The following is a 21,497-nucleotide window of genomic DNA, read 5'->3' as shown; positions in this document are numbered from 1 at the left end:
ACATAAAGAGACCCTGTATCTACAAAAAAATAAGAAAACTAGCCAGGCATGGTGGTGTGTGCCTGTAGCCCCAGCTACTCGGGAGGTTGAGATGAGAGAACTGCTTGAGCCCAGGAGTTTGAGGCTGCAGTGAGGCATGATCACACCACTGTACTCCAGCCTGGGCAACAGAGTGAGACCCTATCTGTTTTGTTTTTGCCTTAGAATGTAGGTTTTATTATTAGTTAGGTATGGCAAGGTCAACAGCTCAGGAGATGACTGCCGTCGAGAAGATAGCCTCACAGTTCCCAAGAGAAGAGAGTGAACTATGCCACAGGGGACTGCACCAGGAAGTAAGTGGGTAAGTCAGGGAGCAGAGGAAGTAGGGGAGGTGTAGGAAGAGTCCTTACTGTGTTTCTGCAGGAAGGAATGGTGTGGCAGCATACACAGGTTTAGGATTGGCTGGCATGAATAATTTCAATGGGTGCAGGGGCATGGAGGCTGTCCCTAGTTGTTTGGGACGTGGTCCTTGAGTGATTAGGGCAGGTGGATGGTGCCCCAGGATGTGAGAGCTCAATAAAGGAGCTCTCAATAAAGGAGGTGGGTGGGAGTGTGGACTCTTGATTGGTTGGTCTGCACATGGAAGGCATGCTCCCAGGAGAGTCATTTACTGTGTCTAGGACTTGACTAGCTCTGAGAGAAACGGTCCCTCAGGGTCAGCAAGTGCCCAGATGCCAAGCACCAAGAACACGAAAGGACATGATTAATACAACTTGCGAGGCACCCTTGGCATGGCTCAAGCATTCTGCTTAGATAAGCCAGGCTGTCTGAAAGTCTTGCCAGCGTATGTCTCATCCTTGGCTGGCATAGTTTCCCTGGTCACCCTTGCAAGTCTGCTTCCCTACTTAAAACACCTCCAGTCTCCATCCAGTCTCCCACTCCACAATTCCCACCAGGAGAGCAGTCCTCACTAAGTCCTCCATAACCTGCCTGCATCCATCCTGGGACATTTCATTCCTATGACTGTCCCCAGTGTGTCCTATCTGCTGTTCACACTCCTCTTTCCCAGGTGCCTGCTTCACACCTCATACAACACTCCTGTTGCCTGGTGGTCTGAAGCACATGCGCATGGCTTGTCCTGGCACAGGTAAGGTAGGATCTGATGTCCACGGGCCCTCAGCATCTCCACCACATCTCATGAACCATTCCTTCCCTAGATGCAGTCCAACATCACTCCGACATTCCCTGTGGGATGGCGGGGTGGGGTACACGCACTTCTCCGTGGATCACCATTGGCAAACTTTATGCTTAGCGCTTTATAGGAAATGGTTTCATTCAGGCCGGGAGTAAGAAGGCTCTTCAAAGCTGTGCAGCCCTACTTTCCTGGTGCCCACTTTGGACATAACTGCTACCGCAAACAACTCTCGCTTCTTCTGCCCCCGAGACACCCTCTGCCCCAAAGACTGCGGCAGGGTTCACAGTGGTCTCCCCACTTGCGGCAGATCCCGTGATTCCACATCTCAGAGACCAGTACATGTCCCCTCTTCCCTCATGTCAGGGAAAAACTCTCTCAAACCGTGTATTCCCTCTACCCTCAAACAGCAATGATCATCAACACAGAAGACCTCCGTAACCAAATGTGTGGGGTTTTCCCCCACACACACCAAGCAGCAGACACCAGGAGTGTCCTCCAATGCAGTTCCAACACTACCTACCTGGAGACAGTGTCAGATCCCACAGGTTGGGGGCTCAGTCCCCAAGACCTCCCCCTCTTTCTCCCCAGTTGCAAGTCTGGGCCTGTGGAACTTCTGACTGACTGGCTTCAAGTTGGGGTTCCCATGACCCCCTCTTTGGGTTCGATTAATTTGTTAGAGTGACTCACATAACTCAGGGAAACACATTTGCTGGTTTATTATAAAGGATATTATGAAAGATACAGATGAAGACATGTGGAGGGCGAGGTAAGGGGAAAGGGGCGTGGAGCTTTCATGATCTCTCTGGGTGTGCCACTCTCTAGGAAGTCTTCACTCTCCAGATAGTGTTCAGCTATCTGGAAACTCTCTGAACCCTGTCCTTTTGGGTTCTTATGGAGGCTTCATTACATAGGAATGATTGACAACCATGCAGAAATGTGATTGGACAAAAAGCATGTGATATAAACCCAGCAAGGCTTGTCTGTTCAGATTTGGCCTCTCTGTGCAGCATTCCTTCCTCTAGGGTATGAGGCAAGGCCCTTTCTGGAATGAGAGTCTTTTGACCCACAATCAAATTAGAGTCCTGCTTTGGGCAGGTGGAAGAAGGACAGGAGAAGGTCATAGACAGAGATTCTGTTTACTGAGGCCTAAAGTGCCCAACAATATAACAAGGAGTTAGGATCCAGGAGCTGCAGATGAAAAGCAAAATATATGGCTGGGTGTGGTGGCTCACACCTGTAATCCCAGCACTTTGGGAGGCTGAGGCCAGTGGATCACCTGAGGTGAGGAGTTTGAGACCAGCCTGGCCAACATGGTGAAACCCCGTCTCTACTAAAAACACAAAAATTAGCCGGGCAAGGTGGCAGGCACCTGTAATCCCAGCTACTCAGGAGGCTGAGGCACAAGAATCGCTTGAACCTGGGAGGCAGAGGTTGCAGTAAGCAGAGATCGTGCCACTGCATTCCAGCCTGGGCAACAAAGAGACTCGGTCTCAAAAAAACGAAAAGCTATATATATATATATATATATATGTGTGTGTGTGTATATATATATGTGTGTATATATATGTATATATATATATATATATATATATATAAACACCACAGCTTTTACTTTTTTAATTGACTTAACTTTTCATTGACTTAACTTTTCTTTTCTTTTTTTTTTTTTTTTTTTGAGACGGAGTTTCACTCTTGTGGCCCAGGCTGGAGTGCAATGGTGCAATCTCGGCTCACCGCAACCTCCACTGCCCAGGTTCAAGCAATTCTCCTGCCTCAGCCTCCTAAGTAGCTGGGATTACAGGCATGTGCCACCACGCCCAGCTAATTTTGCATTTTTAGTAGAGACTGGTTTTCTCTATGTTGGTCAGGCTGGTCTTGAGCTCCCAACCTCAGGTGATCCACCTGCTCCAGCCCCCCCAAAGTGCTGGGATTACAGGCGTGAGCCACTGCACCCAGCTAACTTAACTTTTCATAGATAACTTATTCATCATAAAGAATTAATTTGTTGGCTGGGTGTGGTGGCTCACACATGTAATTCCAGCTCTTCGGAGGCCAAGGCAGGCGGATTGCTTGAGCCCAGGAGTTCCAGACCGGCCTGAGCAAAATATTTATTTTTTGTATTTATTTACAATAAATACAAAAAGTTATCTAGGCCCAGTGGTGTGCACCTGTAGTCCCAGCTACTCGGGAGGCTGAGGTGGGAGGTTCACCTGAGCCGAAGAGGTTGAGGTTTCAGTGAGCTGAGATTGTATCACTGCATTGCAGCCTGGGTGACAGAGCCATACTTTGTCTCAAAAAAAAAAAAAAGAAAGAAAGAATTTGTTGCCTTCCTGATAAAAATTCCAGTGGGAAATTTTGATTCACATTGCATTTAATTCATAAATAAATTTGGGAGAATTGGTATCTTTGCTAAGCTAAAATATAATCTCTGTGGACATGACGTACGTCACCACTTTTTATCATTTAACAGACTAAATTTTCTCTGTAAGAGGTTATTTCCTAGATAGTATTTTTGGTACTACTTTGTGCTGTATTTTATAACTGTTAAGGATTGTTGCAGAGAAATGCTATCAATTTTTAAAATTTTGCCATGAATACAGCAGCCTCACTGAATTCTCTTAGTAGTTCTAATAGCTTGCCATTTGATTCTAACAGGTTTTCTATGTAAAAGATGGTGTCATCTTCAAACGATGATAGTTTCATTTCTTCTCTTTCACCTCTTACCTTCCTTGTGTTTCTTTAGCATTGGGCAGGTCTTTCAGGGATATGTGAAACAGTAGCAGTAACAACCAGACATCCTGGCCTCCTTTTTTTTTTCATGATGGAGTCTCACTCCGTTGCCCAGGCTGGAGTGCAGTGGCACAATCTGGGCTCACTGCAGCCTCCACCTCCCAGGTTCAAGCGATTCTCCTGCCTCAACCTCCCAAGTACTTGGGATTACAGGTACCTGCCACCACACCCGACTAATTTTTGTTTTAGTAGAGACAGGGTTTCACCATGTTGGCCAGGCTGGTCGCGAATTCCTGACCTCCAGTGATCCACCTGCCTCGTCCTCTCTAAGTGCTGGGATTACAAGTGTGAGCCACCACGCCTGCCGTTGTGGCCTCTTTATTGGTCTTCTTGAGAATGCACTTGAAGTGTCTTCATTACACATAATGTTTGCTGTAGAGCAATGATTCTCAAACCTTTTGGTCTCAGGATCCCATTACACTATTAAAAATTATTGAAGACCCCAAAGAACTTTTATTTATGGGGACTCTATTCATCAGTATTTACCATATTAGAAAGAAAAAATTTAAACATTTATCAATTCTTCAAAAAATTGTAAATCTTCTATATATTAACATAAATAATATATTTTTATGAAAAATTACCGTTTTCCAAAAAAAAAGTAAGAAGAGTACTATGGTTTTACCCTCTTGAAAATTTTTCATGTCTGATTTTTTTTCATAGCTGGATTTTCCTATTTGATTCATCATCCAACCTGTTTTAATATGTTATTTAGCTTGGAGTATATGAAGAAAATTCAGCCTCACACAAATATGTAGTTGAAAGGGGGGAGTGTATTTTAATGGTATTTTTAGATAATTGTGGCTATTCTATACTATACCAAACTCAACAAGTGGTAGCTTCTGAAAAGTCAGTGACAGTGTGGAAATCTACACTCATATCAACGAACTTATCATATTGTGTGTACTCATGAGAAAATGAGACTGAAACATGAAAATAGTGTGTTAGTACTATTCTAAAAATAATTTTGATATCAAAGCCTCCCTAAGGAGGGATTCTTAGGGTTCCCTGGAAAACAGTTTGAGAACTGTTGCTATAACATATTGGTATTTATCCTTTCTCAAGTCAGAAATGGTCTCTTTATTTTGTTACATATTTTCCTTATCATCAATAGATGTTGACAATTATGAAATTCATTTTCTGCATCTAGTAAAATAAATGTACAGTCCTTTTCTTTGATTACTGGTACAGTGAATCACAAAGATAGATTTTTCTGATATTAAACTCTTCTTGACTCCCTGGAATAAGCCCTGGTTAATCATGATGTACTATTATTTTCACCTGATCTGTGCTGTACCATCTACAGCATGATGTACTATTACTGCTACCCAGTTGGAAACATTCAGCCTCTCTCTGTGAGCCCTTTTTCCCTGGGGATGTCAACTACCCTGCCTAAAATATGTGTGATTGTGTGTGTGGACCCATTCCAGCAGGTACCACTCTCAGTGGTTTCAAGGTGGCAGGATGTAGTGGGGGAGGTGGAAGTGTCAATGCATAGGTGTCAGAACAGAGTCTATAATATCATTGTTCACATTGGAGCCACGCATTTGCTGCTTATGGGGCATTTAGCCATCCTTTACCTCCTGGCCCTACCCATTTCTTGGAGATTAAAAAAATTTTTTAAAGATAATCTTGCTGTGTTGCTCAGGCTGGCCTCAAATTTGTGGGTTCAAGCAGGCCTCCTGCCTTGGCCTCCCAAGAAGCTGGGACTATAGGCACATGCTACTATGCCTGGCCCATTTCTAAATTTCTTGTTTGTTTGTTATTACAAATGCCTAGCCCTCAGGGTATGAACATGGACCGGAGAAGAAGAAACCAGAGTTGCTGCTATGTCCACCAGCCTCTCTGCATGTCCTGGCCTCAGCCCCCCTGGGCTCTGCTACTGACCCATCTCTGGCCACCACGCTCCTCCATAAGCCTCTGCAGAGCTAATCTGACCCTGTTGATGTTCTTATGAGAGAGTGACCTGCATGCCCCCTGCACCCCTCCGTGATAATACAGCAGACCAAGAGCTTTCCCACCCTTCCCTGCCTGGGAGCTGGGCACGTCCCCAGCTGGGCTACCTATTTAACACACCACACTTTCATTCTCCCGAGGTGGGGCTCCAGGACTAGGCTGGGGCAGCAGAAAGTCCCCCCCTCTACATTGCCCTTGGCTCAGGAGCCAACTTAGAAAAAGCATTTCCAAATTGGCTAGGCCAGCTAGCCAAAATGAGCAGAGATTTTCTGTGCTGAGAAATATCAGGATATCCAGACAGAGGGGTGGAAGGAGCCTTCCAGGGCACACATGAGATGTGGCAGGGGTAGGCTGTCCGTTTTAAAGCTTAAAGGCTTTAGACATGAACTCACAGGGACTTCATGTCAGGGTCATCTGCCATGTGGCCCAAGAGGGCCCATCCTGAGGAAATGACCGGTATAGTCAGGAGCTGGCTGAAGAGCCGCCCTCACTCCACACCTTCCAGCAGCCCAGGTGTCGCCATCACAGGGCTCCCACCGGCATCTCTGCAGCTGCACTTCCCCCAGTGCTGAGGAGCAGAGCTGGTCTATCACCCTGTCCATTGCCAAGGCACAGCAAACCTCTCTTGTTCCCACAGGTTACACAACTGGGATAAATGACCCGGGATGAAGAAACCACTGGCATCCAGGAACCTGTCTTAGACTGTTTTGTAGGGGAAATGACCTGCAGGGACTTTCACCAGGGACCACATCCAGCTTTCCTTCCCTCCCAAGAGACCAGCAAGGCTCAGTATAAATAGCAGCCACCTCTCCCTGGCAGACAGGGACCCGCAGCTCAGCTTCAGCACAGATCAGGTGAGGAGCACACCAAGGAGTGATTTTTAAAACTTACTCTGTTTTCTCTTTCCCAACAAGATTATCATTTCCTTTAAAAAATAGTTATCCTGGGGCCTATAGCCATACCATTCTGAAGGTGTCTTATCTCCTCTGATCTAGAGAGGTAAGCAGGGTCGGGCCTGGTAGTACTTGGATGGGAGACCACCTGGGAATACCAGGTGCTAAAGGCTTTAAGAATAAAAAATAATGATCCTGCTTTGTGTTTATCCCATGTTGAGTTCTGTGCTGGGCAGAGGAAACACACAGTAAATGCGTTGTGGGGAATTATAGGCTACTTGAGGGAGTGACAGTCTGGTTGTAACTCCCGCCTTCCTCCATCAATGCCACGTTGGCATCCTCTTACACAGTCAGGCTTCAGGGCTGATGGGTTCAGAACCGAGGGCTTCTGGCTCTCAGTGAGGTCCTGCTGCAAGGTTTCCTAGGTGAGCCACTAAGACTCTAATAAGATCCAGTGGAAATAACCAGGCTCTCGTGGGAATATAAGTCCCAAGGGAAGCTGTGCCAGTCTTGTGGGCGACTGCCTGACTTCTCCTTTCATTTCAGCACCATGAAGCTTCTCACAGGCCTGGTTTTCTGCTCCTTGGTCCTGGGTGTCAGCAGCCGAAGCTTTTTTCGTTCCTTGGCGAGGCTTTTGATGGTAAGGCTTCAGAAGGTATGCAGGATTTCTGAAGAGAAACATCACCCTGGACCTGATAAACTGGGGAAAATGATGCTTTCAGAAGGCTGCTTTTGAACCACAGAGTTGCTAGGGTCAGCACTGCTGAGGCCTGCCAGGAATTAGGGTTTGCTGGGTTGCCTGTCTCGAATCTTTCAGAGCTGCTGGGAATATCTCCTTTCCCCGTAGTGCAGCTTCTCAGGGTGTGTTCAGTGGATGGATCATGTTTCAGAAGCCACTGCAAGGTGTATCAAAAACACATCTCCTGAGCCGTAAGGGACCGGGCATCCAGTAACAACACACACGGGGTATTTCTGTGCTTCCTTAAGATTTGAGCCGCTTTCTTAGGTTGTGCTGCCCAATGTGCAGGATGTGCCGGGTGCCTGGGGAGCTGCTAAACAGATTAGAGAGTCGAGGATTATTGTCAGTCAGTTACTCAGAGAAAGAACAGTCATCCTTTCCAGGAGCAGCTGAGCTGTTTGTTTTGAGTAGAAGATGCAAAATAAGGCCTGCAATTGGCATAAAATGTCCCTCAGCATAAATCGCATAAGAGTATGACTAAGGCTGTTGACCCTTCTGTCTTCTTTCTCTTTCCTCCTTCGATTTCCTAGTTGCATAATGTACAGGGCTCTTTCGCCTCGCTCTGTCAGGGGCTCCCTTCCTGGTTTGTTCTATTTCCATTCCTTCTCCAGCCTTCTTGACAAGAGCTGGGAACTAATGTGCATCAAGCCCCCACAAGGACCAGAGCATTTTCTCATTTAGTTTCAGAATGACTCTGTGAGGCAGGCATCTTCCCCTCTTTGAAGGTGAGAAAGCTGAGACTTAGAGCAGCTGAGGCCAATGCCCAGGGACTTACTGCCAGTCAGCAGGTGGCAGGGCAGAGGTTTGAGACCGGCTGTGCTTGAGGTCAGAGCTGTTACATCACTGACCGCCTCCTAGAGGTTGACGGTTATGAATCTCAGGGACAAGTTGGCATCATCTGAACTACCCATGCCTGCAACTCCCCAGCAGAGTCTGCAGAAACTGGCCTGGGGTGTGGCCTGGGCATTGAGACTTTCAGTTTCTCTCTGGGTGATTAGAAAGTGCAGCCAAGGCTCACACCTGTAATTCCAGCACTTTGGGAGGCCAAGGTGGATGAATCACTTGAGGTCATGAGTTCCCGAGCAGCCTGGCCAACATGGTGAAACCCCGTCTCTACTAAAAATACTAAAATGTAGCCAGGCATGGTGGCAGGACCTGTAATCCCAGCTACTCGGGAGGCTGAAGCATGAGAATCACTTGAACCTGAGAAGCAGAGGTTGCAGTGACTTGAGATTGCACCAGTGTGCTCCAGCCTGGGTGACAGAGCAAGACTCCGTCTAAAAAAAAATAATAAAAAAGAAAAAGAAAGTGCATCAAAGGTGGAGCACCACTGCCCTATTGCTTCCTCAAGCAACCCACAGCATCACTACAGCCTACTGAGAAAGTGTTTAGGGACTTTTATGCTCCTAGCAGTCACTGGGACTCAGGTCACAATGACGTGTATTCCATTTGCAAGAATATATACTTTAGGTCACAGTGCAGTGGCTCATGCCTGTAATCTCCACACTTTGGGAGGTCAAGGCAGGGGGATCACGAGGTCAGGAGTTCGAGACCAGCCTGACCAACATGGTGAAATCCCTGTCTCTACTAAAAATACAAAAATTAGCCAGGCGTGGTGGCACATGCCTGTAATCTCAGCTACTCAGGAGGCTGAGGCAGAAGAATCTCTTGAACCTGGGAGGTGGAGGTTGTGATGAGCTGAGATAGCACCACTGCACTCCATCCTGGGCGACAGAGCGAGACTGTCTAAACAAACAAAAAAAAAGAATACATACTTTAGCAGTCAGGGCAGAAGTACTCTGTGTCTGCCACCTTTCTCAGCATCAATATTCCATGTCACCACTTCATTCGTATACACTCCTGGATCTTATCATAGGCAGCTTCATTCTATGGCAGTGGCTCTTCACCAGGGGACCTGGAGAAGCCAACTAGGATAAAGGAATGTGCTTCTCAACCCACGGTATCCAAGGCTGCTATGATCACAGGCTGAAAGCTTGAAGTCAGTGGAGGATTTGTCCTTCTTTCATTCCCCTCTAAGGTGTTGTTGGAGTCTTTATGTTCTCCTGATATCTGTTCTGCCTTTCCTTTCCTTTCCTTTCCAGGGGCTCGGGACATGTGGAGAGCGTACTCTGACATGAAAGAAGCCGATTACATTGGCGCAGACAAATACTTCCATGCTCAGGGGAACTATGATGCTGCCAAAAGGGGACCTGGGGGTGCCTGGGCCGCAGAAGTGATCAGGTAACTGGAGCTCCTGGGAGGCCAGGGCTGGGTGAGCAGAGCTTGCCTGCCTCGGACAGTCAGGAGGGAGTCGAGCTCCTTGTAGAGAAGTTAGAGGCTGCGGCCCCTCGTCTTCTTGCCCTCTCTCTGCCTCTGTGCTCAGTGGGAGGGTCTGAGTGGATGGTAGGGGTGAGTGATTCCTCACCCTCCCTCTCTGGGTGCTGTTCATCCAGCCTAGGGGTGCCCAGCCTGGCTGAATGGGGCGGTGCCCAGGCAGGGTCAGTGTGTTCACCCCTCCTTCCTTGGCCTTTGTGGGCCCCTCTCTGAGCCCTCCCTTGGAACGGGGAGAATGGGAGGGTGGGCTGTTGCTCAATGGCCTGATGATTAATCTCCTTCTTGCCTGCCTTGATTACAGCAATGCCAGAGAGGATCTCCAGAAATTCATGGGCCATCATGCGGAGGACACACTGGCTGATCAGGCTGCCAATGAATGGGGCAGGAGTGGCAAAGACCCCAATCACTTCCGACCTGCCAGCCTGCCTGAGAAATACTGAGCTTCCTCTTCACTCTGCTCTCAGGAGACCTGGCTGTGAGGCCCTCAGGACAGGGATACAAAGCTGGGAGAGGGCACACAATAGGTATCTAATAAATACTTAAGAGGTGGAATTTGTGGAAACTGTGTGTTATTCTTTGTGGTATACACTGCCTGTTTAGTATGAAGGGGTGATCCATGCACATCTAGGTGAAGGTGGAGCCTGGATGGGTGGGAGACAACTCCTGGGCACACAGGGCATCCTGGCCATCCCTGAGGCAAGGGCATGATGAGTTCAGTGGCCACCCCTACAGGATCCCAGGGGCTTCAGCAGCATCCCACCCCTTACGCCATGTGAGCAGTTGCCCAGTGAGTTTGTAGGAAGCCCAGCCACATTCCCAGTGAGTTCAACTGCACCCCGGCACGTTTTGCCAGCACCTCAGTGGAGAGTTCCTTGCTTGTCAGCTTTGGCTTGCCCAGCAAAAGCTTCCTGCCACCCAGTGGCTACAGCCACACACTCTCGAGCAAGATTTAATCTCAGCTTTGTGAGAAGCCCTTTCCCAAATTTATTTCTTTCTGTGTTCTTTATCCCTTAGTAGCTAATCTCATGTTAGCTGTTAATAAACCTCTATGTTAAACCCTTCCTTTTCTATCTGTGGCTACATCGATCAATTGTCTCACACCGCTCACCCATCCCGTCCCTGGTCATGCAGAGGCCTCGCCAGTCATTTATTGCTATTCCCAGGCCTCTGTGTGCCCAGATCTCTTCACTGCCCTGTCAGTTGTGTCCTGTCCCCTTCTCAAGCTCCTGGCCTTGTCCTCAATGACGTTTCCATGAGGCTTTGGAAAGCCTCATCCCAAGAGTCCTGGAAACTGATACATTAGTCTCACCAACACTAGCCCCTACTCTTGATCTCATTTTAAATTTTATTTTACTATTTTATTTTATTTTTTTAGGGACATCACCCTGCTTCTGACTGACCCAATTTTTAAAGTTTCTCTTTATTCTCCCTAAAGAATGGCTCTCCCATTTGTTTCCCTCATCTTTCTTTTCACTGACTTAGAATTCATGTCCAGACAAAAATTCCACTTCCTTGAAAAGCCTTCCCGGTAGCCATGAACCACACTCTGGGGCAGAGTTTGTGGTTCCCAAGCACTTTGTTCACACCTGCTGGTTCATCTTTACCCCCTCCTCTCAGAACTGTTTTTGTATGTCATTTCCCCTGCTGGACTGGAAGCCCCTGTAACATAACTAGCATTTGAACAGTTCCTCAAAACACGTTCATTTCTATTGTCCTGTGTAACTGTTCACAACATACATTAGTCTCACTCATTGTCGTTTGACAATGTTTATTGTTCTAAAGAGAAAGCGAGATATGTAGGTAGACACAACACAATAAGAGCCTCAGTACAGGCACACAGTGGTGGCAGCCCAAACTCTGCTGGAATATGGAAGGCCAGTGAATAGTAACCAGAATCGCTGCCATCTTTTACATTGCAATTGCAAGACTGTGTCCTATACTTTACATGCTTTATCTGACACTGCAGAGAAGCCTTTTTATTTTTTATTTTATTTATTTATTTATTTATTTATTTATTTATTTATTTATTTTTATTATACTTTAGGGTTTTAGGGTACATGTGCACAATGTGCAGGTTTGTTACATATGTATCCATGTGCCATGTTGATTTCCTGCACCCATTAACTCGTCATTTAGCATTAGGTGTATCTCCTAATGCTGTCCCTCCCCCCTCCCCCCACCCCACAACAGTCCCCGGAGCGTGATGTTCCCCTTCCTGAGAAGCCTTTGATGTTCTCAGTTGGATAAACAGGTTTAGAGCTATGTGCTCAGGCCTTCTCCAAGGTCACACATGTAACAGGTGCAGAGCCAGGACTGCAGGCTGGTTTGTCTGACTCCAGAACCTGCGATACACTGAACGAGGCCAAGAGGTTCGGCAGTGGAGACCTCCTCTCTTCTTCAGGAAGACAGGGAACATGGTAAGAGCACTGAATTCCATAAGCATGGGACCCTGTCATACTTCATTTTTTGTAAAATTGGTTCCTTGATCAGAAGCAATGCCTTTGGGTCTCTCACTATTGAATAAGTGTGGATGTGCCACTCTCCCTAGTACCCCAGAGTGTAGTTGGAGGCTTGCCTAGAGACTGGAGGTTGAGGATCCTTCAGTATTTCCTATAGCAAGCCATAAGTTGTGCTGCATCTGCAGGTAGGGTCAGGGAGCTCCGCTGAACAGATGTGGAGGACATCAGAGTGGGAGGAAAAGGAAGCAGGTCGTGTGGGGAGAGAAGACCCAGCCTGCAATGATGACTGGGTAACTACTCTTTCTTACCTAATACACCCTCCACTTAGATAACAGACTAAGTCTAGGTGATAAAGCCTCAAAGAATAGCAGACTCTCCCCACTGCACCCGCTTCCCACCTCCGCCACCTTTCCACAATTCTTAGCATGGGTTCTCCTGAAAAGAAAGCGGAAACAAAGTCTTGTGTGTAGGTATTTTATTTGGGGAATGAACATGGGGAGCAGGAGTGAGACAGTGGAGTAAAACAGGGAGGAGCAAGGCCAATACAGGGACACATTATACAGCTGGCCATGCCTAAGAGCCACATAACTGATGCCACTGGGACCTTCAGAGGAACATCGTAGAAAGTGTCTCAGTGCTCTCCATCAGCAGTCCAAAATGAAAGGCACCTAGCAACTGGCTTCCACCTCCCTTTGGTCAAAGGTGGCCCCGCCATTGTTCTTTTCTGCATTTGTTGGCTATGCACACATGAGTGTCCGGCAGGTTTACCTGGAGTAGGAAGTAGAAGGTCCACGGAGCAGACCCAAAGCAAGGTGCTGCCAGGTTGTACCTGCGTGAAATGAATCAAAGCCTATGGTAGAACTCATCGCTGTAGCAGTGGCTGGAGAAAGGGGAGGGGGCCAGCAGGTCTGAAGTAGTTGATGGGCTGCATCTGATACACAGTGCAAAGCTTTGCTTTTTGAAAGTAAGGTCTGGACACAGCAAATTCACTTGGGAACAAAGGAATGGACTGGATCTTAGACTGAGAATAAAAGAGACAAGAAGAAACTATACTGGGTAGCCAAGATGGGGAAAGAGGCAGGGCCACTGGGAGAGACAGAGAAATGTAAACCACCATGGACTAATGAAACCTGCCATAACCCTTGTGATCCCACACAGATGCCACTCCCAGGGGGAACATGATTTGGAGCACAGTGCTCCATAAGACACTGAAGGAATTTAGGGATGCTATGGGGCTTTAATAGGTTTAGGGACATGGTGACATTCCTAGCAACAAGATTGTAACACACTACATAATCTTTTGCTTGAAATAACTTGTTTTTGTTTTCTTACAACATAGGTACTTTGTTAGAGGCTGGGGTAAAATGAGGGCAATATGACGGCCTTTACGGTTAGGGGATACAAGGAATATATGAATCTTATGCCCAATCAAACCCACAAGGTCCCCAGTGGAGATCAGTTCTGAGGACAATGACCAGCACTCTATTGTTGGTTGGGGTTTGGCCCCAAACTTCAAAGCAGAACTCTGGTAAGCTGGGCTGCACTGTGTGGTCTGGGCTAGAAGTCTAAGAGGACTTCTTTCAAAATCAGTCTCCAACCCCTCAGATCAGAAAGGCCACTCCAGTCAGTCCCCACCAGCACTGGAGGAAGCGAACCAGAGAGCATGAGCTTGTGTTTGACCCACTCAGAGCTAAGTTCCCATTGCATACCTCATAGGCTTTTTCCAAATTAGAAAAGGACAGAAAGACCTGTGAAACCTGCTCTCCTTCACTTCCTTTAGTAGGGTAAGGCTAACTTGCTTTAACAAAGATACTCCAAAATACAGAATGGTAAGGAATATACAAATTTATCCTCACTTAACAGTTTGTGATGAGTATCTCAGCTGCCAGGGACTTCAGCTCCGTACTGTCTTTCAGGTTCCTTCCAAGTTGTTGGCTCTACTATACTTTAGTCTGACCCTTGCTACTCAAAGTGTGATCCAAGGACCAGAGGCATCAGCATCGCCTGGGAGCTTGTCAGAAATGCAAAATCTCAGGCTCTACCCTAGACCTACTGTGGCAGTCAGGAGCTCCTACCTAATCTGTAGGAACTACTGCAAAAAAAAAAAAAAAAAAAAAAAAGTGGGGACTTGTTGAGAAGCCAAAACAGGAAAAAAAATGTGGGGACCCTTGTCCATCAATTATTAAGAATTTCAAAACAGTGAAAGCAGAACATTAAACCAAGTGGGGGGCCCTCATAAGCTCGGGGTTCTGACAATTATACAGCCCTCACGTCCATGTGAGGTGGACAGAATCCTGAGGAAATTTCAGCAGGTGGGCAATGGGTGAAAAGCCACACCAGGGTTGAACAGTAACATATGCAAAAAGAGCAAAGTGCAGAACGTATGCAAGGAACGGAGGACCCAAGACAAGGGACAAACTTGGGCTCTGAAACAGAAAAAGTTTGAAAATAGATCATGGAAGGCCTTAAATGCCAAGCCCAAGGGCTTGGGCTGTACTTTGAAAACAGAGGGGAGGCGCTGAAAGTTTGACTGGGAAGTGGCATGAGTCTGCCCCAAGAAGACAAAGATCCTGGTAGTGCATCTGCAATTAACCTCTCATGAGAGCAAGATAAACACTTTCTCAGGGGCTGTGGTGCATCTACACACGAGGATGACTCTATCTAAATCTCAGAACAGTGTGGGGGTGAATGGCAAATTGAGGGAGGTTAAATTAGTCCATTGAGACCGGGCACAGTGGCTCACGCCTGTAATCCCAGCACTTCAGGAGGCCCAGGTGGGCAGATTAATTGAGGTCAGGAGTTGGAGACCAGCCTGGCCAACATGGTGAAACCCCACCTTTACTAAAAATACAAAAATTAGCCAGGCGTGGTGGCACACACCTGTAATCCCAGCTACTCGATAGGCTGAGGCAGGAGAATTGCTTGAAACCAGGAGGTTGCAGTGAGCTGAGATCGTGTCATTGCACTCCAGCCTGGGCGACAGAGAGAGACTCTGTCTCAAAAATAAAATAAAATAAAAATAAAAATAAATTAGTCCCTTGATCTATAGATTTCAGGTTTGGGGCAGGGTCTCTACCATTGTATTTTTTTTTTTTTTTTTTTTTTTTGAGACGGACTCTCACTCTGTCACCCAGGCTGGAGTGCCGTGGTGCGATCTCAGCTCACTGCAACCTCCGCCTCCCGGGTTCAAGTATTCTCATGTCTCAGCCTCCTGAGTAGCTGGGACTACAGGTGTGTGCCACCATGCCCAGCTAATTTTTTTTTTAACAGTCTCGCTGCGTGGCCCAGGCTGGAGAGCAGTGGTGCAATCTCGGCTCACTGCAACCTCCACCTCCAGGCTTCAAGCGATTCTCCTGCCTCAGCCTCCCAAGTAGCTGGGACTACAGGCACCCACCACCATGCCTGGCTAAAATTTTTTTGTTTTTTTAGTAGAGACGGGGTTTCACTATGTTGGCCAGGCTGGTCTTGAACTCCTGACCTCAGGTGATCTGCCCACCTTGGCCTCCCAATGTGCTGGGATTACAAGTGTGAGCCACCGTCCCTGGCCAGCAATTGTATTTTTAACAAGCTCCTGTGGTGATTCTGATATGGAGCCAGGTTTGTGAATCACCTGACTGGGTGATAGTGTGTCCAGAATTGGTGGGTTCTTGGTCTCACTGACTTCAAGAATGAAGCCACAGACCCTTACGGTGAGTGTTTAAAGGTGGCGTGTCCGGAATGTTCCTTCTGATGTTCAGATGTGTTCAGAGTTTCTTTTCTGGTGGGTTCGTGGTCTCACTGGCTCAGGAGTGAAGCTATGGACCTTCGTGGTGAGTGTTACAGCTCTTAAGGCAGAGCATCTGGAGTTGTTTGCTCCTCCTGGTGGGTTCATGGTCTCGCTGGCTTCAGGAGTGAAGCTGCAGACCTTCGCGGTGAGTGTTACAGCTCTTAAAGGCAGTGTGGACCCAAAGAGTGAGCATCAGCAAGATACATTGCAAAGAGCGAAAGAACAAAGCTTCCACAGTGTGGAAGGCGACCCCAGCAGATTGCCACCGCTAGCTCAGGCAGCCTGCTTTTATTCTCTTATCTGGCCCCACCCACATCCTGCTGAATGGTCCATTTTACAGAGAGCTGATTGGTCCCTTTTGACAGGGTGCTGATTGGTGCGTTTACAATCCCTGAGCTAGACACAAAAGTTCTCCACATCCCCACTAGATTAGCTAGATACAGAGTGCCCATTAGTGTATTTACAGTCCCTTAGCTAGACATAAAGGTTCTCCAAGTCCCCACCAGAGTAGCTAGATACAGTGTCAGTTGGTGCATTCGCAAACCCTGAGCTAGACACAGGGTGCTGATTGGTGTGTTTACAAACCTTGAGCTCTATAGATACAGAGTGCCGATTGGTGTATTTACAATCCCTTAGCTAGACATAAAGGTTGTCCAAGTCCCCACCAGACTCAGGAGCCCAGCTGGCTTCACCCAGTGGATCCCACACTGGGGCAGCAGGTGGAGCTGCCTGCCAGTCCTGCACCATGTGCCCGCACTCCTCAGCCCTTGGGTGGTCAATGGGACTGGGTGCCGTGGAGCAGGGGGCGGTGCTCGCCGGGGAGGCTTGGGCCGCACAGGAGCCCACGGAGTCGGGGGGAGGCTCAGGCATGGCGGGCTGCAGGTCCTGAGCCCTGCCCCATGGGAAGGCAGCTAAGGCCCAGCGAGATATTGAGCACAGCAGCTGCTGGCCCAGGTGCTAAGCCCCTCACTGCCTGGGGCCGGCGGGGCCGGCCAGCAGCTCCGAGTGCGGCCCACTGAGCCCACACCCACCCGGAACTCGCACTGGCCCGCAAGCACCGCACGCAGCCCCGGTTCCCACCAGCGCCTCTCCCTCCACACCTCCCTGCAAGCTGAGGGAGCCGGCTCCGGCCTTGGGCAGCCCAGAAAGGGGCTCCCACAGTGCAGCAGTGGGCTGAAGGGCTCCTCAACTGCCGCCAGAGTGGGCGCCCAGGCCGAGGAGGCACCGAGAGCGAGCGAGGGCTGCGAGGGTTGCCAGCACGCTGTCACCTCTTAATAGATCTAAGATTGTTTACATTTATTGTGCTGAGATGAACTGGTGGCAGTGATGGGATGCCAGTGGTTAGAGGTGAAGAGAGGAAGGTCACTTAAGACTGCTGTAATGGGCCAGGCGCAGTGGCTCACGCCTGTAATCCAAGCACTTTAGGAGGCCAAGGCAGGCGGATCACCTGAAGTCAGGAGTTCCAGACCAGCCTGACCAACATGGAGAAACCCCTAATAAAAAAAAAAAAATTTAGCTGGTGTGGTAGCACATGCCTGTAATCCCAGCTACTCAGGAGGCTGAGGCAGGAGAATCACTTGATTGCTGTGGGCCGAGATGATGCCATTGCAGTCCAGCCTGGGCAACAAGAGCGAAACTCCGTCTCAAAAAAAACACAAAAAAACAAAGACTGCGGCAATAGTCTAGGCAAGAAATAATGAGAACATGAGCTGGTGGCAAGAGACAATGGGAAAAAAATGACTAATGGAAAACACCAGCAAGGTAGAATTGAGAGGATGTACCTAGTAATTAGAAGTGAGGGTAGAGGAGGAGGAAGAGGCAAGGATGACTACTACAAGGTTTTGAGCCTTGACCAGGGCAGTCACAAATTTAACACATGCAAGGAAATTATGAATTTCAATTTTCATCTTCCCACTGTCTCTGGCTCATGTAAATCCAATGTCTATGGGTCTGATAACTACCAGGTCCAACAACATCCCAAACCTTTCTAACAACAGCTAACATTATTACCTATACGCTATGTCACAGGCACTGTGCCCTACATTTCCGTCTCCTTTAATTCTCACTAAAGAGGAGCTCTAACACGTCACTCTTTCTTTGTGCTATTATCTCATCTAATCCTCAAAATACCCTCAATCAGGGCTACTATCATCCCCATTTTACAGATGAGAACACTAAAACTTAGAAAAACAAAGGAACTTCCCAAGGTCATGAAGCAAAAGAGAGCAGATATTGAAACCAAGGCAGTCAGCCTCAGAACACAAGCTCTCAGCCACTACGATGCCCTGTAAAACAGCAGTCAGATCTGTAAACAAAAGCAAAAGGGAGGCAACCATGAATCACAATCTGCCTAGAACTTTCAGGGAAGCGAAAGAAAGATACAAGTTCTATTTAAAAACTAATACCCAAATAGACTGCAAGTTTAAATGTTTAACTGAAGGAGATTTTTTTTTTTCATCTAATGTCATGAAGGTGATTTTTGTTTGTTTGCCTTGGAAAATAAATTCAAGTGACAAGATTTGTTTTTGTTTATTAGAAATTTCTCTCCATACCTTTTATCAAATGAGAATTGCTGTGCCTTGAGAAGGTCTGTGAGGAAATGATTGCACAATTGTGCCAGTTCATGCTGTCTGCTTGTCACGGGACTTCCTCTGGGCCTTCTTGTGGTCACTGTGCTGACAGTGGACGGGGACTCTCACCCTTATCTCAGTATAGACGCACATTTCAACATAATCCAATACAGCCAAAAGGCAAATTATGCTAGTGGGAAGGTTTTCCATACTTCCCAGAATTCTAAGAATTCTCCTTTCCCTGACAATCTCTTTTTTTTTTTTTTTGAGACGGAGTCTCGCTCTGTCGCCCAGGCTGGAGTGCAGAGGCACGATCTTGGCTCACTGCAAGCTCCGGCTCCCGGGTTCTTGCCATTCTCCTGCCTCAGCCTCCCGAGTAGCTGGGACTACAGGCACCAGCCACCACGCCTGGCTAATTTTTTTGTATTTTTCGTAGAGACGCGGTTTCACCATGTTAGCCAGGATGGTCTCAATCTCCTAACCTTGTGATCCACCCGCCTTGGCCTCCCAAAGTGCTGTGATTACAGGCATGAGCCACCATACCCAGCCCGACAATCTCTTTAACCCATATGGTTGCATCATATCTAGGAGTAATGTATAAGTTTAACAGTGATTTGTGTCCATATTCTCTGGTTATGTTATAAATGAAAAAAAGAGTTGAATTGTTCAATGCATCCAACACTTTACTTACTCCACACCTTTCTGCAAAATGCTCACAATAAACCTCCTGTCTACATTCTGTTCCAATGAAAACTTTAGTCATACTTTACATTTATTCCTAATATAACATGCTATGTAAACGCACAGGAGCCTGACAAATGACAATCTACTTACATAATTTAAATAACACAAGTGCTTGCTGCAGTCTTTATTAGTACACAGTTTTGTTATGGCTTCTTAGAAATAATTTTAGCCGGGCGCGGTGGCTCACGCTTGTAATCCCAGCACTTTGGGAGGCCGAGGTGGGCGGATCACGAGGTCAGGAGATCGAGACCGCGGTGAAACCCCGTCTCTACTAAAAATACAAAAAATTAGCCGGGCGTGGTGGCGGGCGCCTGTAGTCCCAGCTACTCGGAGAGGCTGAGGCAGGAGAATGGCGTGAACCCGGGAGGCGGAGCTTGCAGTGAGCCGAGACTGCGCCACTGCACTCCAGCCTGGGCGACAGAGCAAGACTCCGTCTCAAAAAAAAAAAAAAAAAAAAAGAAATAATTTTAAAAAGTGCATGATTCTTGTGGGCTACTCTGTTTAGGAAAGACTACAGATAACACATTTCTAAGAATGAATTAGCTGTATATAGGTTCAGATTAGAAAATATTAAATACAGGGAAAAATATTTTTAATTAGCTTAATTTATATATGAAGACATTTTATTTAATTTGTTTTTGAGACAGGGTCTCTGTCACCCAGACTGGTGTGCAATGGCACAAACACATCTCATTGCGGCCTGGACCTCCTGGCCTCAGGTACTATGCCTAGCTAATTTTTTTTTATTTTTTGTAGAGATGCATTCTCACTATGTTGCCCAGATTGGTCTTGAACTCCTGGCCTCAAGTGATCCTCCCATCTTTACCTTCCAAAGGGTTGGGATTACAGGCCTGAGCCACTGCACCCAGTCCCATTTTACTTAAATATCAAATTCAAATCTTCAGTGTTCTACTTATTTTGGGTGTTAATTCCATTATACACGGTCTTATTTCAGCAATTTCCATATTGTAGCAGACAAGATATAAAAATAATCCAACTCCAGTCAATAACACTATCTGTCTTCATGTGACCAGGATGAAAAGCTTCTGCTCCCAACATGGAAGCCACAGTAAGAAAATAATCTCTCTAATGCACTAGCAACAAGCAATTAATACTGTAGTTCGGAATAATACTAGGACATTAACATTCTAATTCCAGCAAACAAGGACTGACTCTTTTCAAAATTCAACTTTGGTTAAGAAATGCTGAGCACAACTTTGGTTAAGAAACACTGAGGTCACAGATAAAGAGTCACAGATGCTGATGTCAAGGGTACAGACACTGATAAAAGTAGCCCCAATAAGATGGCAGGATTTGGGGGTGGTGTCTTTCCTTCAATAACAAATGCATTCAGAAGGTTCAGGATCATGATTTAGTTTTTCTCAAAATGTCATGACATCCTGCTGAATCTTCTCCCACTAGGCCTGCTGGGACCAGAGAAACCGATCACATTTTTCAAGCATGCTTTGTATCAAGGCCCTGAAATCCCAAAGAAAAACAAGCAAATTTAGTTGTCATTGTTCATTCTTCACAGAAAACTTAAAAACTACAGAGTTTCAGAGGATTCAAAAAGTTGACTGATTCTGTGCATCAAAAGACACAATGCACAGAGTGAAAAGGCAACCTACGGAATGGAAGAAAATATTTGCAAATCATGTATCTGATAAGGGTTTAATATCCAGAATATCGGAGAACTCTTACAGCAATAACAACGAAAACACCCAACCTGCTTCAACAAGGGCAAAGGACTTGAATAGGTATTTCTCCAAAGACAATTATATAAATGGTCAATAAGCATATGAAAAAATGCTCAACATCTCTAATCAGTAGAAAAATGCAAATCAAAACCACGATGAGATATATAGTACCTGACACCCACTGGGACAGCTACTGTTTAACAAAAAACAACAACAGAAAATGACAAGTGTGGGGCTAGCACATGGAGAAATTGGAACCCTTGTGCACTGCTGGCAGGAAAATAAAATGGTGCAGTCTCTACAGAACAGTATGGTCGTTCCTCAAAAAATTAAAAATAGAATTACCATATGATCCCAGAATTCCACTTTCAGGTA

General features: G+C 46.8%; 1 protein-coding gene and 1 pseudogene across 14 annotated transcripts in view; one reads left to right on the top strand and one right to left on the bottom strand.

Annotated features, from left to right (window-relative positions):
• The first annotated feature begins 6,868 nt into the window (after positions 1–6,868).
• On the top strand, positions 6,869–6,986 carry LOC129485618 (uncharacterized; annotated as a pseudogene).
• Positions 6,987–19,346: 12,360 nt separating this feature from the next.
• The window catches only part of HPS5 (HPS5 biogenesis of lysosomal organelles complex 2 subunit 2), a 44,177-nt gene continuing 42,026 nt past the window's right edge, over positions 19,347–21,497 (bottom strand). For all 14 annotated transcript variants that reach the window (XM_055282171.2, XM_055282169.2, XM_063641036.1 and 11 more), the window contains one exon: positions 19,347–20,904. In XM_055282171.2, coding sequence (XP_055138146.1) covers positions 20,844–20,904 — 61 coding nt within the window. In that variant the 3' untranslated portion in view covers positions 19,347–20,843. The remainder of the gene's footprint in view (positions 20,905–21,497) is intronic.

The sequence above is a fragment of the Symphalangus syndactylus genome, chromosome 6, assembly GCF_028878055.3.
Source record: "Symphalangus syndactylus isolate Jambi chromosome 6, NHGRI_mSymSyn1-v2.1_pri, whole genome shotgun sequence".
Classification (NCBI taxonomy): Eukaryota; Metazoa; Chordata; class Mammalia; order Primates; family Hylobatidae; genus Symphalangus; species Symphalangus syndactylus.
The sequence above is the reverse complement of the archived record's forward strand: the minus strand, read 5'-3'. Positions and strand labels throughout refer to the sequence as shown.